The sequence below is a fragment of the Lasiosphaeria miniovina genome, assembly GCF_030549165.1.
Source record: "Lasiosphaeria miniovina strain SMH2392-1A chromosome Unknown B0T26scaffold_6, whole genome shotgun sequence".
Lineage (NCBI taxonomy): Eukaryota > Fungi > Ascomycota > Sordariomycetes > Sordariales > Lasiosphaeriaceae > Lasiosphaeria > Lasiosphaeria miniovina.
In genome coordinates, this window is record NW_026848225.1 from 2,317,803 (window position 1) to 2,335,701 (window position 17,899).

The window sequence follows — 17,899 nt, forward strand, 5'->3', positions numbered from 1 at the left end:
GACGCACGAGCAGGCGGCAGGTCCGCCCAGGACTAGGCATTTAGGCCCACAGCGGAGCGCTGTCAGGTGAGTCCGCTTGATGTCGTCACCCCCAGGGGCACTTTTAGCTGTGTTTCTGCCCCGATCTCTCCTTCTTAGTACACAGTACCTTGCATTGGCTTCCAACTAAAGATCTAGAGTACATACAGGCATTTTGTCACAATATCGGGAGTGAAAGAGGAACAGGTAGACAATTACCTGGTAAAGAGAGACCAAAAAGAACAAAGCCCAGTCCATCTTCAATCCACCCCTCGGTTATCTGACCCGAGCCTTTAAAGATGCCGAACCCCGCTTGGCCCCCCTCCCCTCCCCCCCACACACACATCCATTTGGATTCAACGGGTCTCCCACGTTGACGGAAAGTTTGGCTCTAGGTACTGTACACTGGTGGTAATTTTGATGCGTGAAAATCCAGTAAGGTAACTATGCTGGTACTGCACCCATTACCGATAACTCCAAGCCTATCAGTGCAGGCACGGTCCGCATTTAACTTGTTGATGGCGTTTCATGGAGACATGGTGCCTTGCTTCCGGCGCCTCGCCAAGACTTTCCAGGGCTGAGACATCGACAATGACCCGTGCTTTGGGCGGTCTTCCTTCAGTTGTGGGGGCTTCAAACCGGGGGTTCGCGCTATAAACCGCCCGTGCACCTCCAGTCCTCCACAGCCAGCTAGGTAAGGTACCCCTGTCGTGGAGCCAAGCCGTCTCAGCTTCGCTGGCCAGATGGGATGACAACCAACGGGGCAGTGTGCTTACGTTGGAAACACCAAGCGCTCGGCCCGCGATGGGATGGAAGCTCGACTTCTTTTTGCTGCGTGCTCAGCCAGCAACAAACACACGGAAGAGAATACACGGGAACCTGCCGATAAGAAGCTTTAATTCGACTCAATCGGCCTCGGGAATGACGGCAGCTGCAGCCGCTAGTCCATGAGATGCGCGCCATAACATCGTCCATCAGCTCCCAGCTGCTCGAGTCGCTAACTCTTGGCCGCTTTGTCTGTGTAGCCTTCGTCTTCACGATCACCTCTTTTATCATCGACTTTACATGGAAGCCTCGATACCCCAAGTCGCTACCCCGCGTCGGGAACGGCGACGGCATCTTGGGCACCGTCAGGAACTGGTTCGGCTACATAATGCACTTCAACGAGTGGGTTGACGAGGGCTACGAGAAGGTCAGCACGCTCGCATATTCTGCCCCTGATACCACGCTTTTGACTCAAGGCACTCGACTTACAACAGCGCAGTATTCGAAAAAGAACCGTGCCTTCGTTGTCCCCTCTGCTCCGAGCCGCCCCGACGAGATCGTGGTCCCCCGCTCGCAGACTGCCTGGCTCCTCGAGTTTCCCGACCGCATCGTGTCCACAAAGGAGTCGCACAGGGATTTGCTATACAACGACTACCAATTCTTTGGCGTCGACGACCAGTTCCCCATCATAACTATGCACAAGCACCTGGCAAGAAACTTGGTGGGTCTTATTCCCGGCGTCCAGGACGAGGCCAGCGGCGCCATCGATGCCACCTTCGGGACCGACACAGAGAACTGGAGGTCGCTTAATCTGTGGGAAGCTTGGCTCGGCATCGTCCCCAGGGTCACCAACCGCATACTAGTCGGCGAAGTGACATGCAAGAATCAGGAGTTCCTCAAGAACCACGTCGCCTTTGCCGACGACGTGGTGCGGAACAGCTTCATCCTCAACATGTTCCCCAAGATTCTGCAGCCTTTCGTCGCTCCCCTTATAGTTCTGCCGAACCGGTGGCACTGGTACAAGACATACCGAGAGGTGAGGCCCCTCGTCGAACAACGCCTGCACGATATGGAGCGAAAGCTCGCCGGCGACCCCAAGTACGACGAGTGGGAGCCGGAGGAGGACCTCGTCACGTGGCTGATCCGCCAGGCTCATGCCGATGGACGGGTCGAGGAGCTAAATGCTTCCATGATTTCCAAGCGCCTGCTGCCAGTCGAGTTTGCCGCCATCCATACGACCGTCATCACGGGCCACGGGATTCTGCTGGACCTCCTCTCCGCAGACCCAGCCAAGGGGTATCTGGACGCCCTTCGGGAAGAGACGAGCCGCGAGCTTGGGGCCGAGGGAGGCTGCTGGTCTAAGAATGCCCTGTCACGGCTTCACCGGACAGACAGTGCCATCCGCGAAAGCATGCGCGTTAGCCACTTTGCCACAGGCTTGACCCACCGCAAAGTCATCGCCAAGGAGGGTATCACGAACAAGGTCGAGGGCTGGCACGCCCCGCGCGGCTCGTACCTGATGCTAGACTTGGCCGGGACGCACCACGACGCCGACTTGTACGAGAACCCTGATGTTTACGACCCCTTCCGCTTCTCGCGAGAACGTGAGGAGTACAAGGCGCGCCCGCAGGACCAGAAAGACCCGGCCGAAGCGCTCCGCGTGCAGAGGCTGGGCATGGTGACAACGAGCGACGAGTTCCTGGCTTTTAGCCACGGGAGACATGCCTGGTAAGACCTTTTCCCTCGCTTCTTTTTGGTATTGTTTACTGACAGTGCTCTTTCTTTCGGCTAGCCCTGGACGGTTTTTTGTCGCCCATGAGCTCAAACTGATCTTGGCATACCTCCTCGAAAACTACGAAATCAAGCCACTGGCCGAAAGACCAAAGCCGTTGTGGATTGGCCAAACCATCATTCCCCCAATTGACGTCAAAATTGAGATAAGAAGGCGCAAGGGCACGGTTTGAATAGACAGGCACTTTTAGATCGAGACCTCAACAACATTTAAACGGTGTTGCATCGCTGTCACATAAACAGGTACGCATTATATATCGGCGATCTACTCATTCGGCGTGTCATAGATGGGCTAGCAGTATGTGCATAGACAATCAGGAAGATTTGTGTGGCTCTTGGAAACGTCCTCGGTCATAGAACTGGCCCTCTGGTATATACCGCCACTTCGAGATGTAGGCGGGCGTTGTCCCGTTCCCGCCATTGCTCGTGCAGTACACGCCAAGGATTGTTCCTATGTGCAAAACGCAGTGTCAGTTCTTCCTGCCTAGCCATATCTTGCTCTTCAATGCACGGCGAGTAGGGGAGTTCAACAAAAAGACGGCCAATAGACGACGGGGACATGAGCATAGACCCTGGACCCATCGTGGGCAAGTAAACAAATAGCAGCCATGCATACCTGTAAAGCCCCAGCTGACGGCATCGTTGGGCGCCGACGCGATAGTCTGCATCGCCGACCGCGCGCCCGCCAGCCCCACGGAAAACATAAAGTGCGTGGTGTTGGCCGCCTTGATCTCCAACGTCAGCTCCAGAGTCGCATTGCCGCCGCCGCCGCCGCCGCTGCCGTTGCGCCACCACGCCCTCGGCAGCCGAGCCACCACGGGCCCCGGCACCGCCGTCGACGACGACATGCCGCGGAACCGCACGTGCGGCACGAGCTCGCCTGCCGCGCCGGGCTCGTCTTTGCCCTGTCCTCCTGCCGGCCCCGGAAACGCGGTCGTGCCGGCGGTGGTGTTGGCCGGGAGCAGCACGACGCCCAGGTCGAGGTGGTGGTTCTGTGTCAGGAACGCCGTCACGCCCGCCTCCACCCCTACCTCTCTGTCGGACGGCGGCGGCGCAAACGACACGTCGACGCTGAACGAGAACAGCGTGTCCTGCTGCCGCCGCCCCACAAACGTCTGTCCCCCGCCCGGCCCCCCTGCGTAGTTGCCGTTCAGCGCCGTCAGGTTGAGCGCCGACGGAAGCAGCCGGAGCGTCCCCGGCCGCTCCGGAGGTGATATGGTGTAGGCGCCGCCGCGCGGGAAGCGCCAGTACGTGAAGTGCGGTGGTAGTGAGGAGCCGGGCGGGAAGAAGGTGATGAGGTCGCCTTGGTTGATGTATGGTCTGGTTGGTTGCAGTTAGTTGTTTATGTGTTCTTCTTTTTTGTGGAGAAGGTAAGGGGAGGGCGAACAGCGGGGGCTATTTTCTTTTCTTTTCTTTTCTTCTGCCTTTTAAAGGGGGGGTAGTTACCCTGTCCCACCAATGCCATCACCGCCGACGTCGTCTCCCGGAGAGACACGAGCCGGCAACGCCCAGCCACTCATCTCACCACTGATAGACGAAAAGACTGGCCAGTCCTTAGCGGAGGTCCACTGCACCGGAGTCAGGACCGTCTCCCTTCCCATCGGGTAGTTGACGTATTCTGGTCCCGACCGGGTGGACAGAGCCGCGGCCCACCTTGGTGTTGTGGCCTCACAGGTAAGCACAAGTCCGTTCACGTTTTGTTGACTCTGGCGGGCGGTTCTCACCAGTTTCCAACGTGGTCCTGGAACAGGTCGGCATGGCCGACCGTCTGGACTGGTGATGACAAGCTTGTAAGCTTTTGTCTTCTCTGCTGGTGTGGGAATAGCGCAACGTACAGTAGCTGGTCGTGTTGGCATTTGTCAAGACGGGGTTCGCTGGGTTCGCCTCAAACGGCCCACTGATGCTCTTGGACCGAGCCATGGTGACCATGTGATTCAGCCCGGTGCCTCCTGTACTCGGTGAAGTGACATATCAGTCAGTTTGAGACGTTGAGCTTGGAACTCCCGGGAAAACTCGAACCTTCTGCGGCCAAAAGGTAGTAGAAGCTATCTCTCCGGTAGATGTGTGGCCCTTCAGGAGCCTAGATAGCCATAGATTCGGCTTCAGCACGTACGTAATCAAGTTTGCTGTCAAGGCCGTGCATCTGGGCTTACCAGGCCGCCGGTTCCGTTCCAGATTGTGCGCCACTCGCCCACTTTTCCCGTGTCCAGGTCAGCTTCGGCTTGTTGTATTGCCGGACTAAAATATGGGAGCATAACAGGGGGTCAGCATGTTTACTTGTTCAAAGATAGAGATGAAGGAGCCGCTCACCCAACCTGCCACGCGTGAGCACCCGTGATGTATACTTTCCCGTCTACATCCCAGAACGGCTCGGTATCATAGCCGGTGAAATTGAAGTGGACTGGGTCAGACCAAGAGGCCGGCTTGAACGGATCCTTTGCCTTGAAGATGAGCTGGGCTAGTATGTCAGCTAGAGAGCTATCTTCTGGGGCTCTGCACAGTGGGGGATTCGGTTACGTTATCCCATCTGGAGAAGTTAGACTGTGGGCGGTCGTCGTCGACCAGGGTTGTGACAACCCAGAAGGTGTCTTTGTGGAATCTCAGGGCCGGTGCCCATATTCCGCTTTTGAGTCCGTTTGTCAGTTACGTCACCTAGGAGAGCACACCCAGGCTTATGCCACGGGGTGCCTGTGGTGGCAGAGCCTACCTAGTCGACCTATTAGTCTCACTGAGTCTTGGAAGCTGCTCTAGCCGGTCCAGAACATGGCCGATCAACTTCCAGCTTTGCAGGTCCTTGCTTGCGTGGATGGGGATTCCGGGGAAGGCGTTGAAGCTGGACGAGGCGCAGAAGAATGTGTTGTCGCGCTCGGGCACAAAGATGCAGCTGGGATCCGGGTGGAAGCCGGGCAATATGGGGTTGTAATACGTGGAATTGGCTGCTGCGGCTGTTGTCCCTGTTTCTGTTTCTATTCCTGCATGACCCAGCGATCTGGATATGCCGGCCAAGAAACACGACAGCAGCTTGAATAGGTGAGACAGTCTCCCCTGGTCCGTCATCTTTCTACCGGTCCAAGATGCCCCAGGTTGAATCCTATCGTCGTTCTAGCCACCAACTGCGAAGAGAAAAGGGATTTAAATACCCCGGGCTACCTATTGTCAAGAAGCTCTAATCCCGCCCCGCCGAGGAGGCCATAAAGGGGAAGATATCGGGCGTTGCATTGCCGGGTAAAGAGCTGGGGTAAACAAGACTCTGAAAAACACTTATTTCTGGCCTAAAGTCCCTAGGCCGAACCGATTAGGCACCTGGCTAAGCAGGCGTTGTATAGAGATTGTGTGCTGCCCTTCGCCAATGTCCCTTCTATTTTGGGGGTTTGGCCTCAACGCAATCTTGACTCTCGACTTTATTGTTGCTACTCGTGTGCACATACCAGCTAGTTTTTGTGCCTTTCCCTACTTTTTATTTTTTAAACCCCAAAATCGCCCATGATGCTGCAGCCCAATGGTGTTTCTATATTAAATATCTTCACCGAGAATTTTGCTTGTGGCACGCGTATCGTGAACTTTTGTTGTTGATGTTGGCAGTGAGTGGCCGCCCCTTTATTATGAGCCACTAAAAACGGCAAAGGGGCTTGGCGTAACCTAAATGTCTTGCCGCCCTTGGACAGCTGTTCGAATTGGAGATCAGCTGCCTGCTAGTGGCAACATTCAAGGCTGGTTTGGAAGCCGCCACTGAAACTTTGGTTGGCCACAGGCCGTCCCACCTCGGAATATTCTACACCCAAACCTAAAAGCGGCTACGAGCTGTGAGGACGTGCAAGAAACCGTTGCGGCCAAGTTTCCGTTTCCTCCCAGGCCCTCAAGCGACCCAAATTCTGGCTGCGCTGCTGGCTGGCGAAAGCAATGACGAGCCCACATCCCCCGCCGTTATGGACATGACAGAAAAACCCGGCACCTAGAAACAGTAGCCGGCGAAAACGAGCATAGCGACGAACGCGATCCTGCCGCAATCCATTATTTCGACCTTATCTTCTAGATATCCGACCCCTTGAACTTTCAGAGACAATTGGACATTCGCCAAGATGCAGGGCTTTAATATGGGGCGCTACGTCCCGCCGGACCAGGAGGGCTTCGTGTCGGGCAACAAGCTGAACAAGAAGCACGCCCTCGGCGCGCGCGCAGCCAAGCTGGCGTCGCAGGGCATCCTGACAGTGCGGTTCGAGATGCCGTTTGCCGTGTGGTGCGAACACTGCCCGAAGCCGACCGTCATCGGCCAGGGCGTGCGCTTCAACGCCGAGAAAAAGCGCGTGGGCAGCTACTTCACAACGCCAATCTGGTCCTTCCGCATGCGTCACACAGCCTGCGGCGGCGAGATAGATATCCACACGGACCCCCAGAACACGGCATACATCGTTGTATCGGGCGGCAAGCGTCGCGACACGGGCGGCGACAACGACGACAGCCTAGTCAAGGCGGGCGAGTTCGCCATCACGACGGCAGCGGAGCGCGCCGAGCAGCGCGAGACGGCGTTCGGAAAGCTCGAACAGACCATTGCCGACCGCCAGCGGCTGCTCGATGCAACGCACCGCGTAGGCGAGCTTCACGACGCCGCGGCGCGCCAGTGGGACGACCCTTACTTCCAGAACCAGCGGCTGCGGAAGGCGTTCCGCGTCGGGCGCCACGAAAGGGAGAAGGACGCGGCGGCCACGGAGGACCTGCAAGACCGGATGAGCTTGGGGATCGAGCTACTGCCAGGTACCGAGGACGACGCTCGACGGGCCGCCCTAATTGACTTTGGTGGGCCTGACATGGAAAACGACGGCCCAGTCGCAAAGGCCCTGGCGCGGCCGCTATTTGAGAGAACGACGGCAACTGACCGCCAAGGGAAGCAAAAGGTCGGCGATGAAGGAAGACGAAGTCGCAACGTCGCTCTGGAATCGAAAAAGACGGCGCAGAGAAAGCTGAAAGCCGAGATGGCCGTTTCCAAGATGCGCGAGAGCCTCGTCTCGGAGATCGTCGGGAACACCAGGGCAGCACGGGATCCCTTCCTCGACTTTGGTCACAGCAAAGACAAAGATGCGCCGAAAGGGACAGTCTTGATCCCGGGGCTCAAGAGGAAACGGGCGCCCGAAGAGGTGCCGGGCCGCCCTCCAGATGGTGCCCAGGAGCCTCCGAAAGTTGTGGCCGAAACCACTACTACAACTACCACTAACGCACTGGTAAACTATAATTCTGATTCAGACTAGGTCGAGAAACGAGTTAATGGCGACCCTAGACTAATGACTTTAGATATTTTACTGCTCTTTTATTATCGTGTCATGTATATATACATATATAGGCGGGAGACGCAAAACAATGATACCCATGGGCGGACTATTACGAGGTTATTCCATCATTCACTCGAAACCCAGCTCGAGTTACCGAAACTATCACCGCTCTCGTAGGCTGAAGTAACAGGCATATTGACAAACCAGAACAATCCTTCAAGGGATGGGATGGGATAGGGTCAAATATGTGTATATATCCATCTACCTGGCCTTAACACAACTTGTAGGATATTGTAGCCGCTATCTTGGCAGTATGCATGTAAACACGACACGAACACAAAATTCTGGTATTTGGGTGCGTATTGCTCACCACAAAAAAGAAAACTCCCCACCAAAACAAGAACAAGAAATAAAAGGGGTGGAGAGTAACTGATGGATGAGTGCGCCCCAAACTAGACCACCCAAATCACTGCGTACCTAGGTACTGAGCAAAGATCTAGTTTGTACAAAACGAGGAGTGATAAAACACCCTATGTTGATGGTTCACAAATGCTAGAACAAAAAAATACCTGCCCTGGCTTTAAACCTGAAACCAAAACCAAATCCATGAATAACGCCCCCTTCGATAACCATTGCCCGGGAAAGAAAGAAGGAAAAAAGGGGGAAAAAAACACCTGTTCCCATGAAAATCCCAAAGAAACGTATGTTGCCAGGCTGTCAGTCCGCCTCTCCATTTCTCTGCAGGTAATGTGGTACTCAGAAAAGCAAGAAAAAATACCCAAATTGCCGTGGGCATACCCACCGTCACCACAAATCATACGTCATCCATCTGTCCTGCTGCTTGTTGCTCCTCCTCGTCGTCATCGTCGTCAAAACTTGCAACGGAAGACATTTCGTCGTCGTCCTCGCTCTCGGCGCCGGCCTCGTCGGCCGCTTCCTTGCTCGCGTATCTCTGGACGTATTCTGGACTCAAAGTCAGCCATTACCGTTTCCCCTTCACATCCATATTCATACCTTTGACCTTGATGTCGTAGCTCTTTGGCTCGCGCATTAGCAAGGCAGCTGCCTCTCCGTTCAGCGGGTCGGTCGGGTTCGGGTAGCGCAGCAGCTGCGGCAAGAACACCTCGAAGATATTTATCATCTCGAAAATCGGGGACCACGTCTGGTTAATGACGTCCAAGCAGACCGACCCAGACCTAGAATAAAATTCCAACTCTTAGTCCCGGTTCGAGTTTCCAAGCTTCGACATTGACTTGGGAGGGTGAGGTGTTGAACGGGCGGGTGGACAGGCAAATGGACTCTTGTTCCTGCCATGCCGAATTCGTCTGGAAACCACTGTAGGCATCTTCTGTTCCTTGCCCTCCAGTTTTCCGATTCCGCCCCCACCCCCCATGTGCTTTTCTTTTCGCTTCCGACCTGGTATTTTCCAACTTACAGTTCATCGATGTTTGGGTGGAAAATGCGGTTCACGAAGCCGATGCTGGGTGACTTATATGGGTACTGGTCCGGCAACTCAACATGGACTTTCCAGACCCCGCCTTCAAAAGGAGCTATGACATTCGCGTATAAGCAAAGAGGAACTGGAATCGGCATGGCTGTTATGAGGGAACCGACTTTCGGCAGGGCCCTTGAATCGCACATAGAACTCTTGCCTGTAGGCCGGGCGGAGTGGTTAGAAAGCGTGGTCGCGTCTTCGGATTATTCTTGGTTGGTGTGGCGCAATGGCACGGCTGTGGAAATGGCGGTCGGGCATTTGCTTACACTGGTGGATAAGCAAGCACTAGTTAGCTAAATCCGTCGCATGCCGTAGAGGTGAACGCCCCCGCTCTCGGCAGTCTCAAAGGAGTGTCTAGACAAGATTCCGGGACATACTGTTATCGTTGACCAAAGTAACCTCATAGTCGCTCATGAGCCTGGGGAGTAGTTGCGACGTCAGTATATATGAATCGTCGAGGGTATACGGGGACGGGCCGGCAATCCGTGCGGCGGCCTTGACTGTTTTGCGCTGGGGTCTGGGGTGCCATACATCTTCATGACCTAGAGTTAAGAAGTTGAGTTCGCGGGTTAGCTTCGTGAGCATGGCGGAGGCTGTGAGGGAATGGCAGCCTCGGGGTTTGGGTTAAGCCTCAGTTCAAAGCTTACGTCTGTCTCTATGCGGCGTCGTGGAGAGCTCATCTTGACTACAGGCGATGGAGCTGGGTCGTCTGTGAGTAGAGGGGCGATTAAGCATTTTGGTTAGTTCAAATTGTTGTGAAGGGCGACCGCGGACGGCGGGGCTTAGCGGGCTTGAGGACTTTCGGGACGACGGAGGGGCAACAGAGGCAAATGGTCGGCAGGGCGAATATGGAACTACAATGAACTTAAGGTAATACTTTACCTTTAAAGAACTCTGTAGATGGAGAGCTAAATGACAAGGAGAAGATCCGCTTGCTTCGGTACCTGGTGAGAAGGAGGGGGGTCGAGGTGAAAGGGTATGTAGGTAATTAACGGCTGGAAGGGAGGTTGCGAGAGGGAGGATGGGTGACGGGTTTTGACAGTGACCGTACACCACGGCACGACGTCAGGCCTCTGTTCGGGTGCTGAATGATAAGCCCTTGTACGAGCGATTATGCACCAGCGGGCACGATAAGGATTCGCTCCCCAGCCTATCCACTGAACTCCACCCCTGCTGCCCGCTGCCGACCAGTCAGTCAACGACAGCTGTTTCTTCGTGTTTCAAGACACCAAGATATTATGGGATCGAATCGAAGGACTGGGTATTTGAGGAGTCTAAGCTTCGACGAAAGTGCGTCAAGTTCAACCAAACTACACATTTAACGGCGGAGGCGAACGACACGTGGTCACGCGGCCAGCCGTTAGTGGGAGCTTAGGTGGTCAGGCTCAGCCATTCCTCGCGTTGGATACCTTACCTTACAAACCTGAGGTTTTGAAGAACCTGACGTCGCATGTTCACGCTGGCCTCTATCCTTTGTCCCAGCCGCTGAATCCGGCAACATCTGAAGCCCGTCTTTTTTCACAGCAGCTGGCCTACTCCAGCACGGTCTAGATGCTGTCTGCCCGGTCAGCGCAAAGGGCAGCCCTTATACATGGATTGATCCCGAACTATCATAAGAGTTCGGCTTCCACTTGCAAGTTTTCACCTAGCTAACTTAAAGTTTGAGAAAACGGTGAATTTCCTGCACACTTGCCTACCTTACGCTATGCGTCCTCAGCCTGTCCTGCCAAAAGACCCAAGCGCCGCTAAGACGTAGAGGTGAAATAGTTCGGATAAAGAGAATAGGATGGTTACGCGCCTTGGGGGAACGGCAGTACTAGCCTCTGTCTTATTCTGCCCTGTATCTTTAATTTGTGCACATCGCTCCGTATTGCCGTTGGCTACGGAGTATCGAGTTGGCATAATTCAGGTAGTTGCTAGCGTGACTCATGCAAGTGCCGACGAACCAAAATCAGCCAAGAAAACAATGTTGTAATCTAGAAGCCGAGATTCACGCTGAAGGTGAACATTAGCACTATTTCCACACCCAAACTGCAGTTGCATTCACTGAGGAACGAGGCTGAAGGGATTGTGTGGAGAGAAGACAAAACTATGGAGCTGCAAGCGATCGCCAGTGCTAGCACGTGTGCCCCACTAGCCGATCCCCAGTTCCTCGGTCCCTCAAAAATCCACCCCAGCTTGAAAAGGGCTGTGGCGCCGCGGCGCGTGGCTTTCGTCCAATCAAGGGCGCCAGGGACCGCGGCTTAGTGCGTACCGAATCAACCGAGCGAGGGCGCCGGCTGGCTGGAGTACTGGAGAACTCCAAGGAATTTTGAGAGATACTCAATTGTACGCAGCAAAAACCATCATGACCTTTTGAATAAAAGCTGCGCAAATTCGCCCCAACCATGGTCTCCAACTATTTCCCTTTTCTTTTCCCGCTTGAAAGTGCAGGCTGCGAATTATTTCAGAACACCAAAAATCCAATTTTTCCCTTCCCTTTTTTCGTTTTCTTTTTGGCGCATAGACTGCCAAATTGCAGAGGCAGTACCCAAGTTACACATGCACCTCACGTCAATAGCAAGGTCGTGTGCAATTCTGCCCAGAAGCACGCGACCATCTCACCATGCACTGGCTAGGCCTCTCTTTGCTCTATCTCAGACCAGACAGAGCTCACACTCTCCCATGGGCACGCCACCGGCAAATCCGAGGAAGAAAGTCACCATTGGTACACTCCGCTCCTTGCACAAGAGAGGTGAACCTATCACCATGATCACTGCCCACGACTTTCCCAGCGCCCACGTCGCTGATGCCGCAGGCATGGACATGGTCTTGGTTGGCGACAGTCTCGCCATGGTCGCCTTGGGCATGGAAGACACAAGTGAGATCGTGCTAGAAGAGATGTTGCTCCACTGTCGGTCCGTTGCTCGTGCCACCAAAGCTGCATTCACTGTATGTATATTTATGTCGCCTAGCTCCCTCCCAATCACTGACCAATGCGTCATCTCTCAGGTCGGCGACCTCTCCATGGGGAGCTATGAGATTGCTCCGCAACAGGCCCTCGAGACGGCGATCCGCTTCATCAAGGAGGGTCGCATGCAGGGAATCAAACTCGAGGGAGGCAAGGAGATGGCTCCCACTATCGCCAAGATTACCACCGCTGGTATTCCTGTCCTTGGTCATGTCGGCCTGACTCCACAACGGCAGAACGCTCTTGGAGGTTTCCGTGTCCAGGGCAAAACGGCGCTTGGAGCCGTAAAGGTACTGGAAGATGCCCTCGCCGTTCAAGAGGCGGGATGCTTCGCTGTTGTCCTAGAGGCCGTCCCTGCCGAAGTCGCGGTTATTGTGACTCGCAAACTGTCTATCCCTACCATCGGAATCGGCGCTGGCAACGGCTGTTCCGGGCAGGTTCTTGTTCAGGTCGACATGACTGGCAACTTTCCGCCTGGGAGGTTTCTCCCCAAGTTCGTCAAGAAGTATGGAGACGTCTGGGCCGAGAGCCTGAAGGCCATAGAAGCGTACCGAGACGATGTCAAGAGTCGGCAGTACCCTGCCCCTGAGCACACGTACCCGATTCCTAAAGATGAGTTGGTGGTATTCGCGGAGCATGCCAATAAGGTATAACGTTAGGACGGTTGGTGCGGCATTCGTTAAGTTTTGGGAATATTAATGGGTACAGTATAGCGTTCTGGTCGCATTGCATCTATGGGCGTCTGGGGAGGAATTCTGAGAGCATCTTTATCAATACCATTTGTCGATAGTTAGCATCATTCCCATTTAAGACCCGGGCCTGGGAAAGGGCCTTGTGTCAAGGTTTTATTTGATAACAGATACTCTTGCGTCCGCGAGGGCGACGAATATGATGAGGATGCGGCGACTTACTATCCAAATGCTGGCGTCATTGAGTACGATATATTGAGTTGGTTATTCGAGTCTTTGAAGCACTAAGAAATGCCCGTCAGTTGATCGGGATACTCTGGGCTCAACCAAACAGAACTCACCATCCAGAGGTTCCCAATAATCTCGTCCAGAGCGGGCGCAAAGGTACTGTTCACGTACAAAAACACGCTCTCTGTGTCTTGTACTCTCAACTTCTTGCGAACATAGCTCACGGCTGCGCCGAAACTCCACCCGCTATTGACCGTGACTACCTCAACTGGAAGGGGGAGAGCAGCGCCAACCGGTCTGAAGCGCACCCTGACCTTTTCCTGTGGAAACCCTCCTGCAGCTGCAAGAGCGGCTGTTGCATCGTGCGGCAAGGCCATCAAAACGGTGGACGCAGACATAGTCAAAGGCAGGTCTGGCGAGTCACGTCCGTCGAGGATAGGGGAAACAGTCGGCAGCGCGTCAGACTCGCTGGAAGGTGATGCCATGGCGTTTGAAGGTGGGAATGCCATTTTGGTGTCGGTTTGAAGTAGTGAAGCTGGTCGATCTTTCGCTCTGAGGAGAAACAGGAGTACGGACAATGCGCCCGTGAAATGGAATAGAAAAGTGATGCAAGGAACCGACTCGATGAGGCCGCAGATCTGCTGGTTGCGGGGAGAAGTGGGCGAAGCCACTGCCTGCAGGGTTCGCTCTGCGGGTTGGATGTGGGGTGACAAGGAGTGCTGCTGGGTTAGGGTTAGAAGTCTCCGAATGACGGGAGCCTTCTAATTTAGATTTAAGTCTGTACGGAATACCTTGGTAAGACTTTCCATACCCAATCATAAGTTAGTTCACCAGTTGAGTACAAGTAGCTCGTAGCCGAATAGCCTGGTACAACAGGCGATAAGAATAAGTGTAGTTGAAGGATTGCTGATAATGACAACAAGCTATCGATGTATCATAAGCTGTTCTTTTTTTTTCGGATGTTTGCACTTGGGGTTTCTAACTCAGGTACGGTGCTGTTCCTCTGAACTCTTAAACTGTACTTTGAGCACCTAGTTCCTCGATTTTTCAAAACAACTTAGCATCATTCCAAGCCGAGACCGAGCACCAACCCAGGCAACTTGGTTACGGAAAATCAAGAAAACCCGAGGTGACGCAGCGACCCCAACTTCGAAAGTCTAAAGTTCTAGACCGTACGCCAAAGTAAGGCTGACAGTGACTGACACGGCGCAGACCCAATCAGGACGAGCCGTTAGGAAGCCACTGCCGTCTTGGCAGTGGGGCCTTGGAAAGGCTACGAGGGGGGCTCTGGACAAAAAGTGGCATGATTCCAAGAGCAAATGGGCTCAAAATTAAAGATTCTGCGTCAAGGTCCTAGACCCCGATTGGTTTTCCGCGCCCGACTCCCCCAGAGGAGCATCTTTGGGTGAACTCCTCATAGCAGCAGTCAGGCCATCTCAAGTTTTCTACAGCTTCTAAACTGCACGAGCCCAATCGGCTTCCCGCCTTCTTTTCGCGCTGGTCCCTTGCCCCCGTTTTTGGTGGGACTTGATGGGACTTGATGGTCGATTTTGTCGCTCTTTCCCCCTCCCCCAGGGCCCAATTCCAACCCTCGGGCTTGCGAGCGAGCAGATCAGACCTTAACGGCGCGCCAAAACCACCCCGTGGTGCCGTCCCGAGGAGTAGACTTACTTCTGGCTCTGTTACAAGGTACATGCATACCTTACCTTAGGGGTACCTCATTTAGTTGGCAGGTGCTTCTCGGGTTAGCAATAGTTTGTCTAGGATGCCGTAACTTCCAGTCCTGACTACCTCTCTATCGGCTGCCCGCCCTTCCCTTCCACACACACGCACGCACACGCACACGCACACGCGCAACACATACACATACCCGACCTTCCATTACATATCGCACGCAACCACTTGGTACCTGGACTACCTTACCTACATCCGCTCGACCATACCAGTCCCGGCCGGATACCCGAACTCAGTCGGGTAGGTACCTACCTTGCCTACCTCAGCTCCAATCGCCCCCTCGGCCAACTGCCGCTGCCTTATAGCGGCTGGAACATCCTCCTCCGGGTCATCACGGGAGTCAGCTTCTGCAACGGCCGCCGCCGCCTGTCTGTCTGTCTGTCTGTCTGTCTGTCTGTCTGTCTACTTGCTTATCTGCTTTTGTTCGCGCCGGCCTCGTTTTTTTCCCGGAGTTGAGCTCCCCTGTCGTGTATCCGTGTTCTGGTCTTGCAACCCAACCGGCACCTCACCGCACCGCATCGCAGGTCCTATCTGTCTTGTCCTACGATACCCTTCCGCCCTCATCACTACCTGTCCTCCTGGCTTTTCGGGTTCGTGGGTCTTTGACCAGCCAACCACATCAAGGGGCGCCAGCTTTGTGACCTTGTTACGCGCAGGTCGGCTGTCCCGGTTGACCTAATCAGTTTATTCTCGGTCGTCCTGCATACCGTGATCCCGTCGCATACCGTCTCAGGCAATTCGCTGTTGTGTGTTGAACAGCCAGCTCATGACATCGGCCTCCCGCACTGCAAGTCTATGAATGTCTTAGCAGTCGCCACTTCTATATCCTCGCCCTCGATCTACGGCCCAAAACAGCTGTGATCAACATTTCCTGCTCCTGCTCAAGGCCCTAACGCAATACTCATCCTGCTAGTCTTCATTGAGAACACCAAACTGGTTTTCGTCAATCTGCCCGGCTCGGTAATCCGGTCTATCTCACGCTCTCGGTATTGGCTGCCCCCGTGGGCCAGCCCCTGTCCAGAAGCAACCGGCCGTCTGCGGCCCACCGGCCTGGGCTACGACTGGAGGTCCCTGGACACCATCTTCATAGAGTCTGACCAGACCGACGCTGCACCTCCAAGTCTCTCTTTCTCACACCCATTCCCCCATTGTGTGTTAAAGGGGCTCGGTGCGAGATTTTGAAGCCCGGGAAATACCCAAGCACCGTCGTGCTCGCTACCTCACGCCTTTTCCGCAAGCCGCGCCTAGTCGGGATGCTTAGGTGACGATGGATTCAGATCCACTTAGACATCTTGAATTCTTCTCGGTACCTAACAATCAGGTATGGGTATTCCGATATATGCGGCCGAAGCCCCCCAGGGGCGAACTCGCGAGTTAACACTCCTTAGACGATCAATCCCGTCGATCAATCCTTTTCCTTGTCAGGAGCTCGTCCCCAATCGACAAACGTATGGGATGCACCGACATCATTGAATATGGAGGCCGGCCTTTCCGGTCCGCCTTCGACGGCGCCGACGTCCCTGTCGTTAGATTCCCTTGCTCAGACATCTTCGTCAACTGGACTGACAAGCTTGTCGCCGAACCCTGCCTCGACACCACGGCCACCTATATACGGCGGTCAGTCGAGGCGAGCGTTTCCTTCAAGAGCATCCATATCAAGGGAGGGGAACGAGAGAAAACGATCAAGGGTGAGGACAGAACCGGCCCCCTTTGACTCGGTGGATTACTGGATCCAATTCGACAACGACGACTCCCTTGCCGATATTCCTGAGGGCATGGAGGCTCCTAGGCCAGATATCAAAGGGAGGAGGAAAGCCTCTTCGACTCAGCGGTAAGTGTAGATGCGAAGATAACGATGCCGCAAACTATATTCTTTTTGCCGCATTTGGCTGTTTCGTGAAACTGACATACTCAGGCCGGCTCCCCCTGCCCCTCGTCGGGCAAACTCGGCATCATCGTCCAGGAGAGAAAATACAACGACGACCGAGGAGTTCTTCGATGATAGTGCCTTGGATAATGCTTTGTCGGATTACGATGACGACGAAGACGAGGGCTTCTCGTCAATGAATCTTGCCGACCATCTTTCTAAGATAGACTCTGCACCGCCCACCGACGTCCCGCCCCGGGAAGGTCTTTACTCGACACCTTTGAGCTGGGAGAAGCCTCAGCCCGGACTGCGGATGGACCCTTTAATCGGTCTCAATAGTCCGGCCCTGAACGAGGCCGAGCAGCGACGGCTGATTGCCATTGCTATGAACCCTGGGCCAAGCATGGGCGGGCTTGGGTCAAACCTCAACTTCAACTTCGGTGGAATGAATACCGGTCTCAACACGACGCTTGGGATGGGTTTGGGAGGCTTGGGCCAAGATCCAGACTCGGTATCGATGCAAAGGCCATTTGGAGCGCAACAACGGCCAGCACCGCCCTATCCGCCAAAGAGGCAAGGTAGCGTGAGCGAGAAAGGCAAAGAAAAGCCAAAGCTGGGTGATCGGACGGCACATAACGACATTGAAAGGAAATATCGGACAAACCTGAAGGATAGGATTGCCGAACTGCGAGATGCCGTCCCAGCGCTTCATACAATATCAGAAAATGGCGGAGATGATGATGGGTCGCAACCTTCAAGGGCGGCCAAAGTCAGCAAGGTTAGTCTTCTACTCGAGCCCCGTCTTATCTGAATGTTTGGGCTCTCTTAGCTGCAAGGTGTGTAAGAAAGCTAACAACCTGAAGGGCACTGTCCTTACCAAAGCAACCGAGTACATACAGTATCTTGAACGAAAGAACAAGCAGATTGCGCAAGAGCACCGAGAGCTCTCGCGGAGACTACAGGCGTTTGAGCAGCTGCTCCACGCGTCGGCGAGAGCAACGTACCAAATGCCGACTTATAGCAGGACCCTGTTTGACCCAAGAGGCTTCTGCTGATCCTTTGGCATCATTCTGCTTTGCTAGTTTCCTACAATGGCTA

General features: G+C 54.4%; 6 protein-coding genes across 6 annotated transcripts; 4 read left to right on the forward strand and 2 right to left on the reverse strand.

The window, feature by feature from the left end:
- Positions 1-970: 970 nt before the first annotated feature.
- Positions 971-2,747, forward strand: B0T26DRAFT_679042 (cytochrome P450; the record flags this gene model as incomplete). The annotated part of the gene is made up of 2 exons (XM_060440307.1): positions 971-2,511; positions 2,576-2,747. 2 exons carry the CDS (start codon positions 971-973, stop codon positions 2,745-2,747), a joined length of 1,713 nt encoding a protein of 570 aa, XP_060292967.1.
- A 141-nt stretch (positions 2,748-2,888) lies between these two features.
- B0T26DRAFT_786255 (glycoside hydrolase family 43 protein) lies at positions 2,889-6,102 on the reverse strand (the record flags this gene model as incomplete). Its single annotated transcript, XM_060446781.1, has 10 exons — positions 5,282-6,102; positions 5,092-5,197; positions 4,885-5,027; positions 4,728-4,812; positions 4,594-4,654; positions 4,410-4,523; positions 4,299-4,347; positions 4,021-4,227; positions 3,191-3,894; positions 2,889-3,025 (listed from the first exon to the last, which is right to left on the reverse strand). The coding sequence occupies exons 1-10, from the start codon at positions 5,629-5,631 to the stop codon at positions 2,889-2,891; spliced, it is 1,956 nt and encodes a 651-aa protein (XP_060292968.1). The 5' UTR covers positions 5,632-6,102.
- A 158-nt stretch (positions 6,103-6,260) lies between these two features.
- Positions 6,261-8,071, forward strand: B0T26DRAFT_722449 (CWC16 protein). The gene has a single exon (XM_060442591.1). The coding sequence runs from the start codon at positions 6,654-6,656 to the stop codon at positions 7,815-7,817; it is 1,164 nt and encodes a 387-aa protein (XP_060292969.1). The 5' UTR covers positions 6,261-6,653; the 3' UTR covers positions 7,818-8,071.
- A 620-nt stretch (positions 8,072-8,691) lies between these two features.
- Positions 8,692-10,013, reverse strand: B0T26DRAFT_629032 (putative ubiquitin carrier protein; the record flags this gene model as incomplete). Its single annotated transcript, XM_060436239.1, has 7 exons — positions 8,692-8,801; positions 8,853-9,034; positions 9,274-9,388; positions 9,453-9,490; positions 9,707-9,751; positions 9,865-9,875; positions 9,981-10,013. Coding segments are annotated over 7 exons (534 nt in total), but the record flags the coding sequence as incomplete, so codon positions are not given.
- Positions 10,014-11,997: 1,984 nt separating this feature from the next.
- On the forward strand, positions 11,998-14,949 carry B0T26DRAFT_743035 (ketopantoate hydroxymethyltransferase-domain-containing protein; the record flags this gene model as incomplete). Its single annotated transcript, XM_060444202.1, has 6 exons — positions 11,998-12,264; positions 12,325-12,930; positions 13,275-13,322; positions 13,357-13,386; positions 13,420-13,610; positions 14,934-14,949. 6 exons carry the CDS (start codon positions 11,998-12,000, stop codon positions 14,947-14,949), a joined length of 1,158 nt encoding a protein of 385 aa, XP_060292971.1.
- Positions 14,950-16,201: 1,252 nt separating this feature from the next.
- B0T26DRAFT_652193 (helix-loop-helix DNA-binding domain-containing protein) lies at positions 16,202-17,856 on the forward strand (the record flags this gene model as incomplete). Its single annotated transcript, XM_060438346.1, has 5 exons — positions 16,202-16,255; positions 16,323-16,450; positions 16,505-16,765; positions 16,850-17,579; positions 17,665-17,856. The coding sequence occupies 5 exons, from the start codon at positions 16,202-16,204 to the stop codon at positions 17,854-17,856; spliced, it is 1,365 nt and encodes a 454-aa protein (XP_060292972.1).
- Between the last annotated feature and the right edge of the window lie 43 nt (positions 17,857-17,899).